The 12683-nt window shown below is 55.7% G+C and overlaps 1 protein-coding gene across 1 annotated transcript in view; it reads left to right on the top strand.

Annotated features, from left to right (window-relative positions):
* FLI1 (Fli-1 proto-oncogene, ETS transcription factor) overlaps positions 1-12683 on the top strand; it is a 118648-nt gene that overhangs the window by 50921 nt on the left and 55044 nt on the right. The window contains exon 2 of the mRNA XM_004614114.2: positions 11619-11830. Within this exon, the coding sequence (XP_004614171.1) occupies positions 11619-11830 (212 nt within the window). The remainder of the gene's footprint in view (positions 1-11618; positions 11831-12683) is intronic.

Here is a 12683-nt window from a genome sequence, read left to right as displayed (position 1 = left end):
TCTGGACACAGAAGAGGCAGGAGCCCAGGGCAGCTGTGTCTCCTGGCCTCAGGGCTTGGGCCACTTGCTACCGCTGTGTGGAACCACGTGTGCTGGGGCCACACACGAAGCTAGAGAGGCTCATCCAGGTCGGCAAGTGCAGTCACGAGAAAAGCACCCTGAGACCTGGTTCCAACACTCTGAGCAGGAACGGGAGGAAATGGGGTGCCATGACTCGGAAGTGCTTCCCAGCAGGGCTGCAGGAGGCTGGGCACCCCGTTCCTGCAGGTTGTGGTGGCGTTTACCCCCAGCCAGGGGCTCCTGGACTGTAGGTAGAAGAAGACAGAGAAGTCTGTGGTATGCAGAACCCACCTGGCTCCCTGGGACCCGTCGCCAGAAAAACTGTCCCATGGAGCAGCTGTTGGATAAGATCTCGGCTCCTAGGAATCGCACCCCAAGTGGTTGTTTCAGGGGAGTGGTCGGTCTGTGGCTTTGTGTTTCAGTTGGATCAAGAAATGCGCGCTGAGTGTGGCTGGTTGAGGGAGGGAAGTGGACAAGCTTCAGGGCTGAGGCGTCATTCAAAGTGCTCAGAGCAGAGAGAGGGTGTGACGTCTGTCTGGGTGCTGCGGGGGCGGGGGGGGGGTGGTCTGCATTTCCCAGTGGCTCTGGACTTTGCTGTTTGTCTGTCTGTTTGTTTGTTTGTTTAAATTAAAAAAACCCAAAGGCTGTTGCAGGGGCCGGGCAGCCAGCTCAGAGGCCAAGTGCGGGCCCCGAGGCCCCTGCCAGGCACGGCCAGGCTCTAGCAGCCCCAAGTTGTCAGGCCTGAGCGTGGAGCCATCCAGCCCCATTAGCTGAGTATCTCCTGGGAGGGGCCCCTGGAGTCGGTTGAGACCCTCTCACCCACTTGAAAGAAAAAACCCAAAACTGATTGTCAACTCTCAGGAGGCCAGAATGGGGACGAAGGTGTGAACGCCTGGAGGTGCCTCTAACAGTAGAACAGGACTGGAGGGTGCCCCGGAGCCAGAGGAGCACCCTAAGGTGTAACAGAGCCGGCCCCAGGCTGCGGAGGGCCCAGGGCGGGGGCCCGGGTGCGTCTGGGAGGCAGTCCGAGCTGCCCCTCTCTGCTCCCTGCTTCTCTGGGCCCTCTGGGTCTCCCTGGCACGGCTGACCCAGAAGGAGACCAGGCGGGCAGCAGAGCCTTCTCCCCACTCGGTCTGCCAGCTGGGTGCGCAGGGCATGTCCTGCAGGGCGGGGTGCCCAGAGTCAGCGCCGGGAACTGGAGCAGCCTGGGAGCTCTAAGTGTTTGAGTTTGCTTCTCCCTGGAGAGTGGGGTGCTTGCTGAGGATTTCCTGGGGAGGTCTGGATGGTCCTGGCCGGTGGCTGAGCCAAGAAGGTCTGGAATGGGCTAAGTAGGTAGAGCCGTGGGTAGCAGCGTCTTCTCCCATAGACCCTGGGGAACAGTCCCTGAGGGGAAGCCCTTTAACACTTGCGCACCAGGTGTTTGGGGGTGTTTGGGGGTGTTCTGTGGGGCCCAGGCTGCTCCCAGCCCAGCCTAGCCCAGACCCTCAGGAAATCGTTAGCAAGTACCCTACCCTCCAGAAAGAAGCAAGCTCAAGACCCAAGTGTCGGGGTTCAGGCTGTCCAAGCGACCTGCACAGATTCTGGGGCCCCCCACCCCTAGGACACACCCTGCACATAGGTACCGACTCACCGTGGTTGGGGAAGAGTGGCCACTCATCAAGGCTTAAGAGCAGGAAAGGGCTAGCAACAGACAGACCTTCCTAGGAACCCGGAGGTTAAGTCACCGATTCAAGCTCGCATCACTAAGGGTCAGTGGGGTCCAGGCGGGTAGCAGCACCTTCTCCCGGAGGAGACCTTGGGGAACTGGCCCCAAAGGGAAGCCAAAGCCTCCTCTGCCTTCGATCTTGGAGCACTTCTGCCCACCCCAGGCTGTTCTTTAGCATCCCTATGGGGGTGCAGTCCTCCTGCCTCCTAGTCAGTATCCGGCCACCTGCCAGGCATGGGGACCAGTCCATTGACCCGCATGCCCACCTTTCTTTCCTTCTGTCCCCTGGCATCGAGGGGGAAGGAGAGTTTTGGAGCAGTTCTTTCACCAGCACATATTCCAGAATTTTCTGTGACTAGTGCAGCACCCAGTCCACTCTGCGAAATAGGGGCAAAGCGCAGCTCCAGGACAGGACAGGGGCCATGGAAAGGCTGGGAGCTATTACTTCTGCCAGTGAGAGGGAGGGGAGCTGGCGGGCCCTTCCCTTCCCTGAAAGTGTCCAGGGTGGCACCGGGGCTCCGCTGTGACCTGTAGTGGACAGGGATCTCCCATGGTCCTGGGCACCCTCCCAGCCATCAGCACCAGCAGGAGAATCTGGGCTTCACAGTACACACTCGAGCTTTCTAGAGAATCCTGTCTCCTCCAGCCTTTGTGTCCACCTCCCTCTGTCCTGCCCTTGAGCCCCTGGGCATGGCTTCGGTGGCCTCACTAGGGAGAGACTGGCCCCTCTCCATGATTATCGTGTGTATTGGCATGAATGTCACCAGCGCATCATGACTTGCCCACAGTTCCGGAGGCAGGGCGGAGTGCTGGGCTCTGTAAAGGAGAGGAGTGGAGTTCGTGCACTAGCCCAGCTACTTCTCAGCCTTCCCACGCGCCCTAGATCCCCTTCCCAGGAACCTCCATCCTTGGCGCTTTGGCCTTTTCCTCAGTGAAATCATTCTCTAGGGCTGAGGATGTGACTTGGCTCCTTGAGATGTCCCCGAACTATGGTGATGGTTCGAGTCAAGAGAAGCATGAATCCCACGAGGCCTGGGATCTCCCACGGCGACAGACAATGCAGAGGGTGGGATAGGCGCACATACCATAGTCTGCCCGGACCCCTTTCTCCTTATTCATTTACGCTCACTCCCTTTTCTCACTAAGGCAAAGGATTCTAATTCGGTCTACTCCAGACACAGGTAGTGGCCTTCCTCTGGGCAGCCCCCTGCAGAAACCCCAGCCAGTAAAGAGTCAGGTGACTGGGAACCAGGATGGGGTGGAGAAGCCCAAGGTGCCATCTGAGACTTGGGGATAGTGTTGAGTTTGTTGCCCAGGAGGAGAGCTGGGCATGGGGACAATTTGGGGAAAGAGAAGCCTGTGATCATGAGGCTTTCTGTGGGGTTATCTAAAGCTAGGGATGAGCCCCAGGGACCATTCCAGAAGCATCATTCCAGAGTGAACCGAGAAACAAAGGCTTACCCCATCTCACAGAAGCCAGGACTCTGAAGAATGCCAGAGGGGCTGGGGAGCCCCCAGGTAGAGTCCGCTGGGTTCCCCAACTCCCGACACAGTGAAGGAGGGTTCCATGCAATCTTGATGGCATGTGGTCTGCTCTCTGGCTGTCAATAGGCCAAGGATGTGACAGAAAGCAAGAGCCAGAGTATTCCCTGCGACGCCCAGAAATTAGCTTTACAGAGGCCTGGGCTGGGGGCCAGGTGGATCCATGGTGCAGGGGCAGTAGTTCTGGCTCTCTGACAGTCCTGTCTCCTCCTCCAGCTATGCCAATCAGCCAGGAAGCAGGTTCTTACAAGATTCAGGTCAGAGTGAGGCCGAAGCAATAGCAGAGCGGGTAGGGCACTGGCCTTATGTGTGGCCGAACTGGGTTTGATCCCTGGCACCCCAGAGGGTCCCCTGAGCACTGCCGGGAGTAATTCCCCAGTGCAGAGCCAGGAGTAACTCAAATTCAACGTGAGCATTGCCAGGTGTGACCCAAATTCAAACAAACAAACAGATTTATGACAGGACTGAGGAAGGAAAGGGAGGAGAGGAAAACAATTTGGAATTAGAGATTTTGGGTTTCTGGTCGTGTGTCTTTCTCCATGAAACAAAATGATCGTGTGGCTAAGAGGATAGGGATGCCTCTTGTGAGTTCCTATACTAAAGCAGGCTTTCAAGCCCTTTCTTGCTGCTTGCCACTAGCTGAGATCTCTGAATTCTGCACAAGTTTCTTTTTTGCTCATCAATGTTATCAGCCAGGCCGTCATGTGGCAATGGTCTGACCACATCCCCCTATCTCAACTGACATGTGCATGGAGAACATCTGACTTAGTATAAAGAAAGCAAAAGCTTGGAAGGTACATCTGCAAGGAAAGAAGGGAGGAAGGAAGGAAGGGAGGGAGGAAGGAAGGTAGGAAGGAAGGGAGGAAGGAAGGAAGGAAGGAAGGAAGGAAGGAAGGAAGGAAGGAAGGAAGGAAGGAAGAAAGGGAAGGAAGGAAGGAAGGAAGGAAGGAAGGAAGGAAGGAAGGAAGGAAGGAAGGAAGGAAGGAAGGAAGGAAGGAAAGAAGGAAGGAAGGGACAGAAGGGACGGAAGGGGAGGTTAGGAGAAGGGAAGGGAAGGGAAGGGAAGGGAAGGGAAGGGAAGGGAAGGGAAGGGAAGGGAAGGGAAGGGAATGGAAGGGAAGGAGGAGAGGAAGGAAAGAGAAGGGAAAAGAAAGAGGGAGGGAGGCAGGTAAGAAAAGCAAACCAGGGGCCAGACTGATAGCACAGCGGGTAGGGCGTTTGCCTGGCACACCCAGCCGACCCAGGTTCTATCCCCAGCATCCCATATGGTCCCCCAAGCACCGCCAGGAGTAATTCCTGAGTACAAAGCCAGGAGTAACCCCTGAGCATCGCTGGGTGTGACCCAAAAAGCAAAAAGCAAAAAAGAAAAGAAAACCAGCAAGGAAAAAATGCATACACAGAAAAATGTGTTTTTGTTCATTAGAATCCACAGGCATGTACATGCACACCCATGCATACACGAATGTTCATGTGCACGCGCACACACACACACACATACACACACACACACACACACACACACACACCACACACGTTGAGACACATACAGTGTGAGCAGGAGTGGTAGGTGCTAGCCATCTACTACTGTGATTATCTGGGTGAGAACTGCCTCTCATTTGCATGCACGTGTGAGACAGCCTTATCTATGCCACCTAGGGGCCTGCAGCTAGACAGCCAGACAGCGCCTGGAGCTGAAGCCCCGGAGAGCCATGTCCATGTCAGATGTCTGTGTTTGAAAAGGACCCTGGAGGCTGGCCCTGAGCAGGACCTGGTCACCAGCAGACTCTGGAACTAGCCATTCTCTCACTTGCTCACTTTGAACCCTTGTCAACCTCAGTTAGTTGCTATGTCCCCCTTTTCTCTCTGTTATGTCTGTCCCTCACAGTCCTCACCTTTCTGTCTTGAATTAAGAGAGAGAGAGAGAGAGAGAGAGAGAGAGAGAGAGAGAGAGAAAGGAATGAAGGGAGGGAGGGGGAAGGATGGAAGGAAGAGAGAAAGAGAGAGAAGGAATGAAGGAAAGGAAGAAAGAGAAAGAAAGAAAGAAAGAAAGAAAGAAAGAAAGAAAGAAAGAAAGAAAGAAAGAAAGAAAGAAAGAAAGAAAGAAAGAAAGAAAGAAAGGAAGGAAGGAAGGAAAGAAAGAAATGAAGGAAGGAAGAAAGAAGGAAAGAAAGGGAGAGAGAGAAAGAGAGAAAGAGAGGAAGGGAGGGAGGGAGGGAGGGAGGAAGGAAAGAAGGAAGGAAGGAAGGAAGGAAGGAAGGAAGGAAGGAAGGAAGGAAGGAAGGAAGGAAGGAAGGAAGGAAGGAAGGAAGGAAGGAAGGAAGGAAGGAAGGAAGGAAAGAAGGGTCCTAAGATCTTTAACTGTTTTGCTTACAGGATCTCATTGTCATTCAGAATCTATCAGTGTAGGTAAAGTTTTGGGATTGTACCAGGGTCTCCTCCTGAGCAAGGAGCTCGGGATGGTGCTTCAGGGATGTACCTTGCTGGGAATTCAACCGGGGGTCGCCCACTAGGCGTCTCCCCCAGGCGTGGGTCTTGATGCTTGTTCTGCAGGCAGGCAATGAGTTCAGAGCCTGGCACCAACTCCTGAGCAATTAGTGGAGCCTGGATTGGAACTGGAGTCCCGCTGGCTCTTTGGCTGTGCTCTAAGTGACAAGACACACAGAGTCATGTGCTTGGGAATGAAGAGTAGACCTGGGTGTGGACCTGAACTTCAGTCCCTGCTCTCCAGGCTGTGTGACCCGAGCAAGTTACCCCACATTACTGAGCATTCGTCTTCTCGCTGGAGATGGTCTGGGGCGACCATAGCACTCCGTTTCCAAGGGCTGGGAGGATTCGATTAGATCACTCTTGAACACAGGTTTTGGACTTGAGTGTTTTGACCAGTGGCTGCTCCTCTGATCCTTATTTTGGGGGCATTGTGGGAGCTCACACCTAGTGATGCTCAGGGCTTACTCCCGGCACTACACTCAGGAATCATTCCTGGCCATGCTAAGGGGACCATACGGGATGCTGGGAATTGGACCCGGGTCTGCTGTGTGCAAGCAAAGGCCCTACTCAATGAACTATCGTTCCAGTCCCTCCATTTTCTAGCATACATGAGTGAAGTGCTCCACACCCCAGTCCCCAGCTGTGCAGGGAAGAGGGATCCCCAGAGGGCACCACTCTAGGATTAGCTCCCAGGCCCCACGGGGACTCCTAGGTGAAAAAAAATACCAACACTTCAACTCAGAGAGGCCTGAGCTGCCCCTCCCTGGAGTTGCTCTTCCTGGCTCAGAGCAAGGCGGGCAGGAATCGGGTACCTCCCTCTCAGGGTGAAGTCAAGGCACTGAGGCCCCCTCAGATCTCGGACCCATTAACCAAGAGCCCAGAATATTCGGAATCACAGCACAGTCTTTCCAACTCTCAGCAGGGCCAACATAGGGCTGTTCTCCCAGTCCAGGGATGTGCCCATGCAGGGCTGGCTGGGCAGAGATGGTGGAAGGCCCCCAAAGCTGAGCATCAGGGTGAGGCACCCACACCTTCTGTCTCTCCTCCCCTGAGTGGCAGGTGCTGGAACACCTCTTGACTCCTGTGACTTAGCCCTGGCCCACACAAGCCCGCAGTCCTGCACTTCGCCCATGCCAGAGACCATGGTTCTTTTATTGGCAGGGGAGGGGCACACCCAGCAGTGCTCAGGGCTTCTTCCTGACTCCACTCGGGGATCACTCCTGGCAACGTCAGGGAACCAGATGGGAGACCCATCCGGGAATTATGCAGGGAACCAGGGATCAAACCCGATCGGCTACAGCAAGGCGAGTACCCAACCAGTGAGTATATTATTGTTCCAGTGCCAAGGTTTTCACTATATTCATGCCCATGCACCAGCCCGAGTCCGTTGCCCACAGTCTAAAGCCAACTGGACTCAAGAAGTGATGGAAAAGATAATTTCTCCCCTGCCAAGGGGCGCAGTGCGGAAGGTCCCAGTCAGTGGAATAAGACCCTCCAAACCGGAAGGGGTTCAGTTGTTCTGACAGTCTGTGACTATTGATACCCAGGTTCTTCCATTGTTCTGGGCATGAACCCAGTCAACCCCCAATGTGCCATCTTATTAGGGGTAATCAAATAGTCATTTAAGCGTTCGGAAGCACAGTGAAAGTTTTAAAACTCGGGAAAAATTTTTTTTGTTTTTTTTTGTTTCACTCTCTGAGGTGGGGTGGGGTTGGGTCTCAGCCAGTGTTGGTCAGGGCTTTCTCCTGGCTTTATACTCAGTGCTTACTCCTGGCTCTGTGCTCAGGGATCAATCTTGACAGGACTCGGGGGACCATATATGGTACCAGGGCTCAGACTGGTGTTGGCTACATGCAATGCAAAAGCCCTACTCACTGTACTATCGCTCCAGCTCCATGAAACTTGACAAACTTTTCAGAGCTGTGAGAGTTTAATCTGAGCCACAAGAGCAGCCATTAGGACTATGTCTCAGGGGCCACGTAGGGAAACATTCTCCCGCCCAGGAACCCTTTCCTAGATCAAAGTAGCTCCTGGGACTCACCTGCCATACATGAGCTCTGATGAGCCCAACCTTCTTAGAAGCCCCGTCACCTAAGGCCAGCGCCAAGTGAACGAAGTCAGGGCTAACTCACCTAAGGCCAGCGCCAAGCCACCCATGGCCGGCTCTGTGCCCGTGTCCCCTCATGGATCCTGCTGTCCCCCAAGCCCCTTGGACAAGACTGCCTCTCACCTCACAAAGATGGCAGCAGATGTGCCAAGTGTGGGCTCGGGTGCTCCTAAAGTGTTCGCTTCAACTGGCCTGGATGGGGATGTTGTTCTCCTCCCCAGCTCTAACTTTCCTCAAAGCAGCTCATTTGGGGTCTGGCTGTCATCTCCCACCTGTTGCCCCTGCGGTCTCCGGGCCATTCAGCAGGCAGCCAGGATGCCCTTCCTCCTCCTCCTAACCCAGCCTCCACCCAGCACCAGCGCTTCTCTCAACACGGCTGTGGAGAAAGGCCTTTGGACATCAATGCTGTAAGCAGAAGAATGTGTGGTGGGGGGTGAAGCTCTGTGGGCCCTCCACTCAGGAAGGCCCACAGTGCTCAGGGGGGAAAGGCTCAGGGGGCATTTTCAGGGCAGTGCTGAGTCAGGAGGGCTCATATGCATTCCAAGATTGGAAGGATTGGGCGGGGATTCTGGGAAGGGGCAGAGAGAGGGCAGTCATATAAAAACAGCAAAACTCGGGACTCGAGTGAGCCAGGATCCTCCTTCCAATGGCCGCTAGCAAAGGGCAGACAGAGGGTCCCAGTGGAGCCCTCAGGGACCAGGATGTACTTGAGCAAAGTGACAGAGGGTGATGGTGCTATTGACACACCTTTCTATTTACAACCTTCCCATTAAAAAAAAAAAAACACACCATGGACATACCGCAGTGGTCCTCCGTGCCTGGGGATTGACCCCAACTCTCGCTGTGTTAGGCCTGTGCTCAGGCCCCCAAGCCTTCCCTGTGACATGCCTCTTCACAGCTTTTGGGGTGCAAGGAGGCTCCCAAGGAAGCACATGCAAAAGGGGAGAAGGGGCAGTCATAGAGAAAAGTCTAGAAGGAGGACTTGGTGGAAAGTCCTGAGCCAGTCTGGACACAAAGAGAAGCTTCCAGGTCAGATGGGGGTCACCCTCTTACTGTGGTTTCCTTTTCCTCTGGACTCGATTCGACAGGAGTGTCTTCTCATCCAAATGGGCTCAGACTGGCTTTTCACCACCCCCTCACCTACACTCTCTCCTAATGGGTTGTTCTCACCAGGTTCTATTCCTTCCCTGAAAATTCTCTCAGGATCTGCCTGCAGAAACCCCAGTTTTTCCACTGTGGGAACCTCTTTGCTGCAAACCTGAGTTTGACCCTGCTTCTCCACCCGACTTGACCATCTGCCCTGCCCTTGGGGGGACAATGATGCTAACCTCTTTCTCTGGGCGCTCCACAATCCAAGTACTGTGGCTGCAACCCCGATCCTCAGTCAGGGAACTGGGGTGTTCTCCTCTTCCTCACAGGGAGGGCATTACGGGTCTTTGGGGGAACGAACCCCTGCATCTGGTTAACTCAGGGACTTAGGGTCAGTGCTGTGGGCAACTGTCAGGCCTTTCGATCTGGTACTGGAAAGCTAGGTGCCCGATGACGGCTCCAAACGCATTTGGATCTGGTACCAGAATGGATCCTAAGGGAAATGGGATCAGCATAATAACGGAAAGACAAGGAGTTCTGAGAGTCCCGGCTTTCCTGTGAACAGAACCTGAGTTTGCCCATCTCCAGGGTGGAGAGCAGAGAGGCACCCTGGCAGATGTCCGGCTAAATGCTACCGGTGAATCTCATGCTGTGCAGCAGGTCTTGAAACTGCCTACTCTGGCCCTATCTCTGCTCGCTTCCTTCTGTGCTCCAAAGCCTTCTGGCGGCGGCTCAGGAATGCTCCCTGGTCCCACCAAACACAGGCGCCCAGGGACGCTTTGCTTTGAAGTCCTCTTGTGGTCCTCCTCTGGGGACAGAGAAGGGCCCGGGGACAGAGGGGCGGGTGGGGCTGGCGCAGGTGTCTGGAGGCCTCTGGAGATGAGGCCCAACAGAATCCCGAGCCCGGTCCCACCACAGACAAGGGTTTGGTCGCCCTCTGGAGCCTGCAGCCCCACCCCAGGCTCCGGCAGGCTGGGAGGCCACTCTGCCTTGCAGACGCCCGGCTGCCCTCTTGCAGTCCGCAGTTGGCAGCTCCTGCGACTCCCTGTCTCCTCATTATTTTCTTCTTAGACTCTGGAAAGTCTGATGAGAGTAACGAACCCACTTTAAAAGCCCTTATTCTGGATTTTTAAGCACTTCTTTTTTTTTTTTTTACTTTACCCTTCTCTGGGAAGGAGGCATACCTCAGTGCTCAGGGATCACTCCTGGCAGGGTTTGGGGGACCGTATGGAGTGCCCAGGATCAAACCAGGGTTAGCCACCTGTGCCGGGCAAACTCACTACCCATTGTACTGTCTTTCTGACCCTTGTCAAGGGTGTCTGTAAAGAACCTAACTCGGGTACGGTTTCTGCCAGGTATCAGGGCTAGGGCATCAGTATAGGAATTTCTTGTTGCAGGGGGGTATCTCCCAAGTGTTCTCAGGGGCTCTGCACCCCTCTGCCCCTCGAACCCCACCTATCAGGCCAGTGATTCAATGAAGGTGCCTGAGGGTGAGGTGCTTCTCCAGCCCTGCAGTTGCTGGGATCCAATGCAGGCTTGGTTGGGCATGTGCCAACCTATGAGTCTTAAGGGAATCATCCAGCTGCAAACTCGAATGTCCTGGACGTCAGTGCTCACACACGTGGTTACTTTAACATGTGCCCATGAATAGCCCATTTCCTCTTCACGGTAGATGGCATTCTTGTAGCTTTGACAGGAACCCCGGATTGTGGGTGGCTGCCGTTTCTTCTGAAAAGTGGGTCACCACATTTCGTGTCACTATGGGGCGGGGAGAGCACCGTCTGTTTCCTTGCTTGCAATGGGGCACGGAATGGGGGAGATGTTGCAATCCTGGCTCTTTGGCAGTCGACATTTCTGGAGAGGATGGACAAGATAGGGTTCCCCTCCTCCTGTGTCTCATCACAAGCCCCAGTGCTTTGGATGGGCGCGCGTGGGGGCATGCGTGGAGAGACAGAGCTCCTCCCAGGAGGACCCACGCCGCCCCCCATACGCACAACCCAGCCGTGATTCTACCTCCCATGCACCCTGGCTGAGCCGTCGGGATTCAGACACTGTGGGGAGTCAGGGTGGAAAGCGTGACAAGGCTGTCGGGAAGGGGGTCCTTGGCACACCAGTACCCCTCGTGCGGAGTGCCCTGGCGGATCCCCGAGTCCGGCGGACACGTTGTCTCTGTTCTCTCAGCTCGGACAAAGCTGAATCTGAAATGAGGAAGGACAAGGGAGTCTGTCAGCACTGGCCCCGTCTTTCCCGGGGTGACCTTGAATTCCACGTTTAACCTTGGCGGGTGGCTCTCCTCGGACTCACTCTTGTCCCCTCTCAGCTAGGTGGAGGGGTGGGCACAGCTCTTAATGGGGGGGTCCCACTTATTATGAGAGTCCAGGGTACCACCTTTTTGTGCTTGGCTGTGCAACCCTCTCTCCTCCTTTCTGGGGTCCCAGCATCCCAGCCAGCCTAAGAACACTCCCATGGGAGGCACGGCCCAAAGCCCCTTCTCACCCCAACTACTACCCACTTTGCCTGTGAATGTGCCCCCGAGCTGAGTCCCCCCGGCCACCGTGCAGAGAAGCTGCCGCAGGCCCATGTCCTGAGACGTGACCGGCCTTGCTCATGTCCCGTCTCATTCCACAGGAGGCTCTGTCGGTGGTGAGCGACGACCAGTCCCTCTTCGACTCGGCCTACGGCGCGGCCGCCCACCTGCCGAAGGCCGACATGACCGCCTCAGGGAGCCCCGACTACGGGCAGCCCCACAAGATCAACCCGCTGCCCCCACAGCAGGAGTGGATGGCGCAGCCAGGGCGGGTGAGCGTGAAGCGAGAATACGACCACATGAATGGGTCCAGGTAAGCCTCGAGCCCCCGATGCCCGGGGTGGGCAGGGGGAGGGCTGCAGTCTGCCAGGTCCCTGGGGTGGGGGCAGCGTCGGACAAACCCACTCACATGAAGGAACACAGGTGCCTGGTGTGGGGGCAGGCAGGGTGGAGGCTACGGGTCTCCCCGCTCAGATGGACCCGCCCAGCTCCCCTGTGGCACAAAGGGGCTCTGGTGCTCAGCAGGGAGCCTGGATGGAGAGAGGGTCCTCCTGGGCCCCCATGTCACCCTCCTGGGCTGGGCTCTACACAGACACCCCTGCTCTCTGTTGGGCCCAGGGATGCTGTAAGCAGAGAGCTTAGTGACAGGCTGTTCGTTCTCTTGGTTTGTTTACTATTTTGCGGTGGCCTCCTTTTTCAGTGCTCAGGGGTTACTCCCGGGAGTTGTTCCTGGCAGGGACGACATAGTGCCAGAGATCAAACCCAGTGTGCAAATCCTGCAAATGTCCTTTCCAGCTATTCCACAGCCCGGGGCGTGCTTTATTATTCCTGCTGAGAGCATTTGCAGGAGGGGCGTCAGGACCCCTAAGCAGAGCCCTTATTCTGGGACGGTGGGGGCTCTCCAGTGACACCCAGCAGGGTGGGGTCCCCAGGGCCATGGGGCTGTGCCCCTCCCCCCTGAGTCCTCTTCCTGGCCCAGTCCTGTCGAAGATGCTTCACCTTCGGGAGGGGGATAGGGCAGAGGTGTGGCAGCAGCTCAGAGGTGAGCCAGCGACTCTTGCAGCCAAAGTCCCAGGGTGGTGGCAGAGGGGCAGTAATGCTGGTGCTCCCTGGACCCTGGGAGTTTTCAGCCTACTAGACAGGTGGGTCACAGCTGGGATGCTCAG

This window comes from Sorex araneus, chromosome 3, assembly GCF_027595985.1.
Source record: "Sorex araneus isolate mSorAra2 chromosome 3, mSorAra2.pri, whole genome shotgun sequence".
NCBI classification, from domain to species: domain Eukaryota; kingdom Metazoa; phylum Chordata; class Mammalia; order Eulipotyphla; family Soricidae; genus Sorex; species Sorex araneus.
Note: the sequence above shows the minus strand (reverse complement) of the source record. Positions and strands in the feature narration are given on the sequence as shown.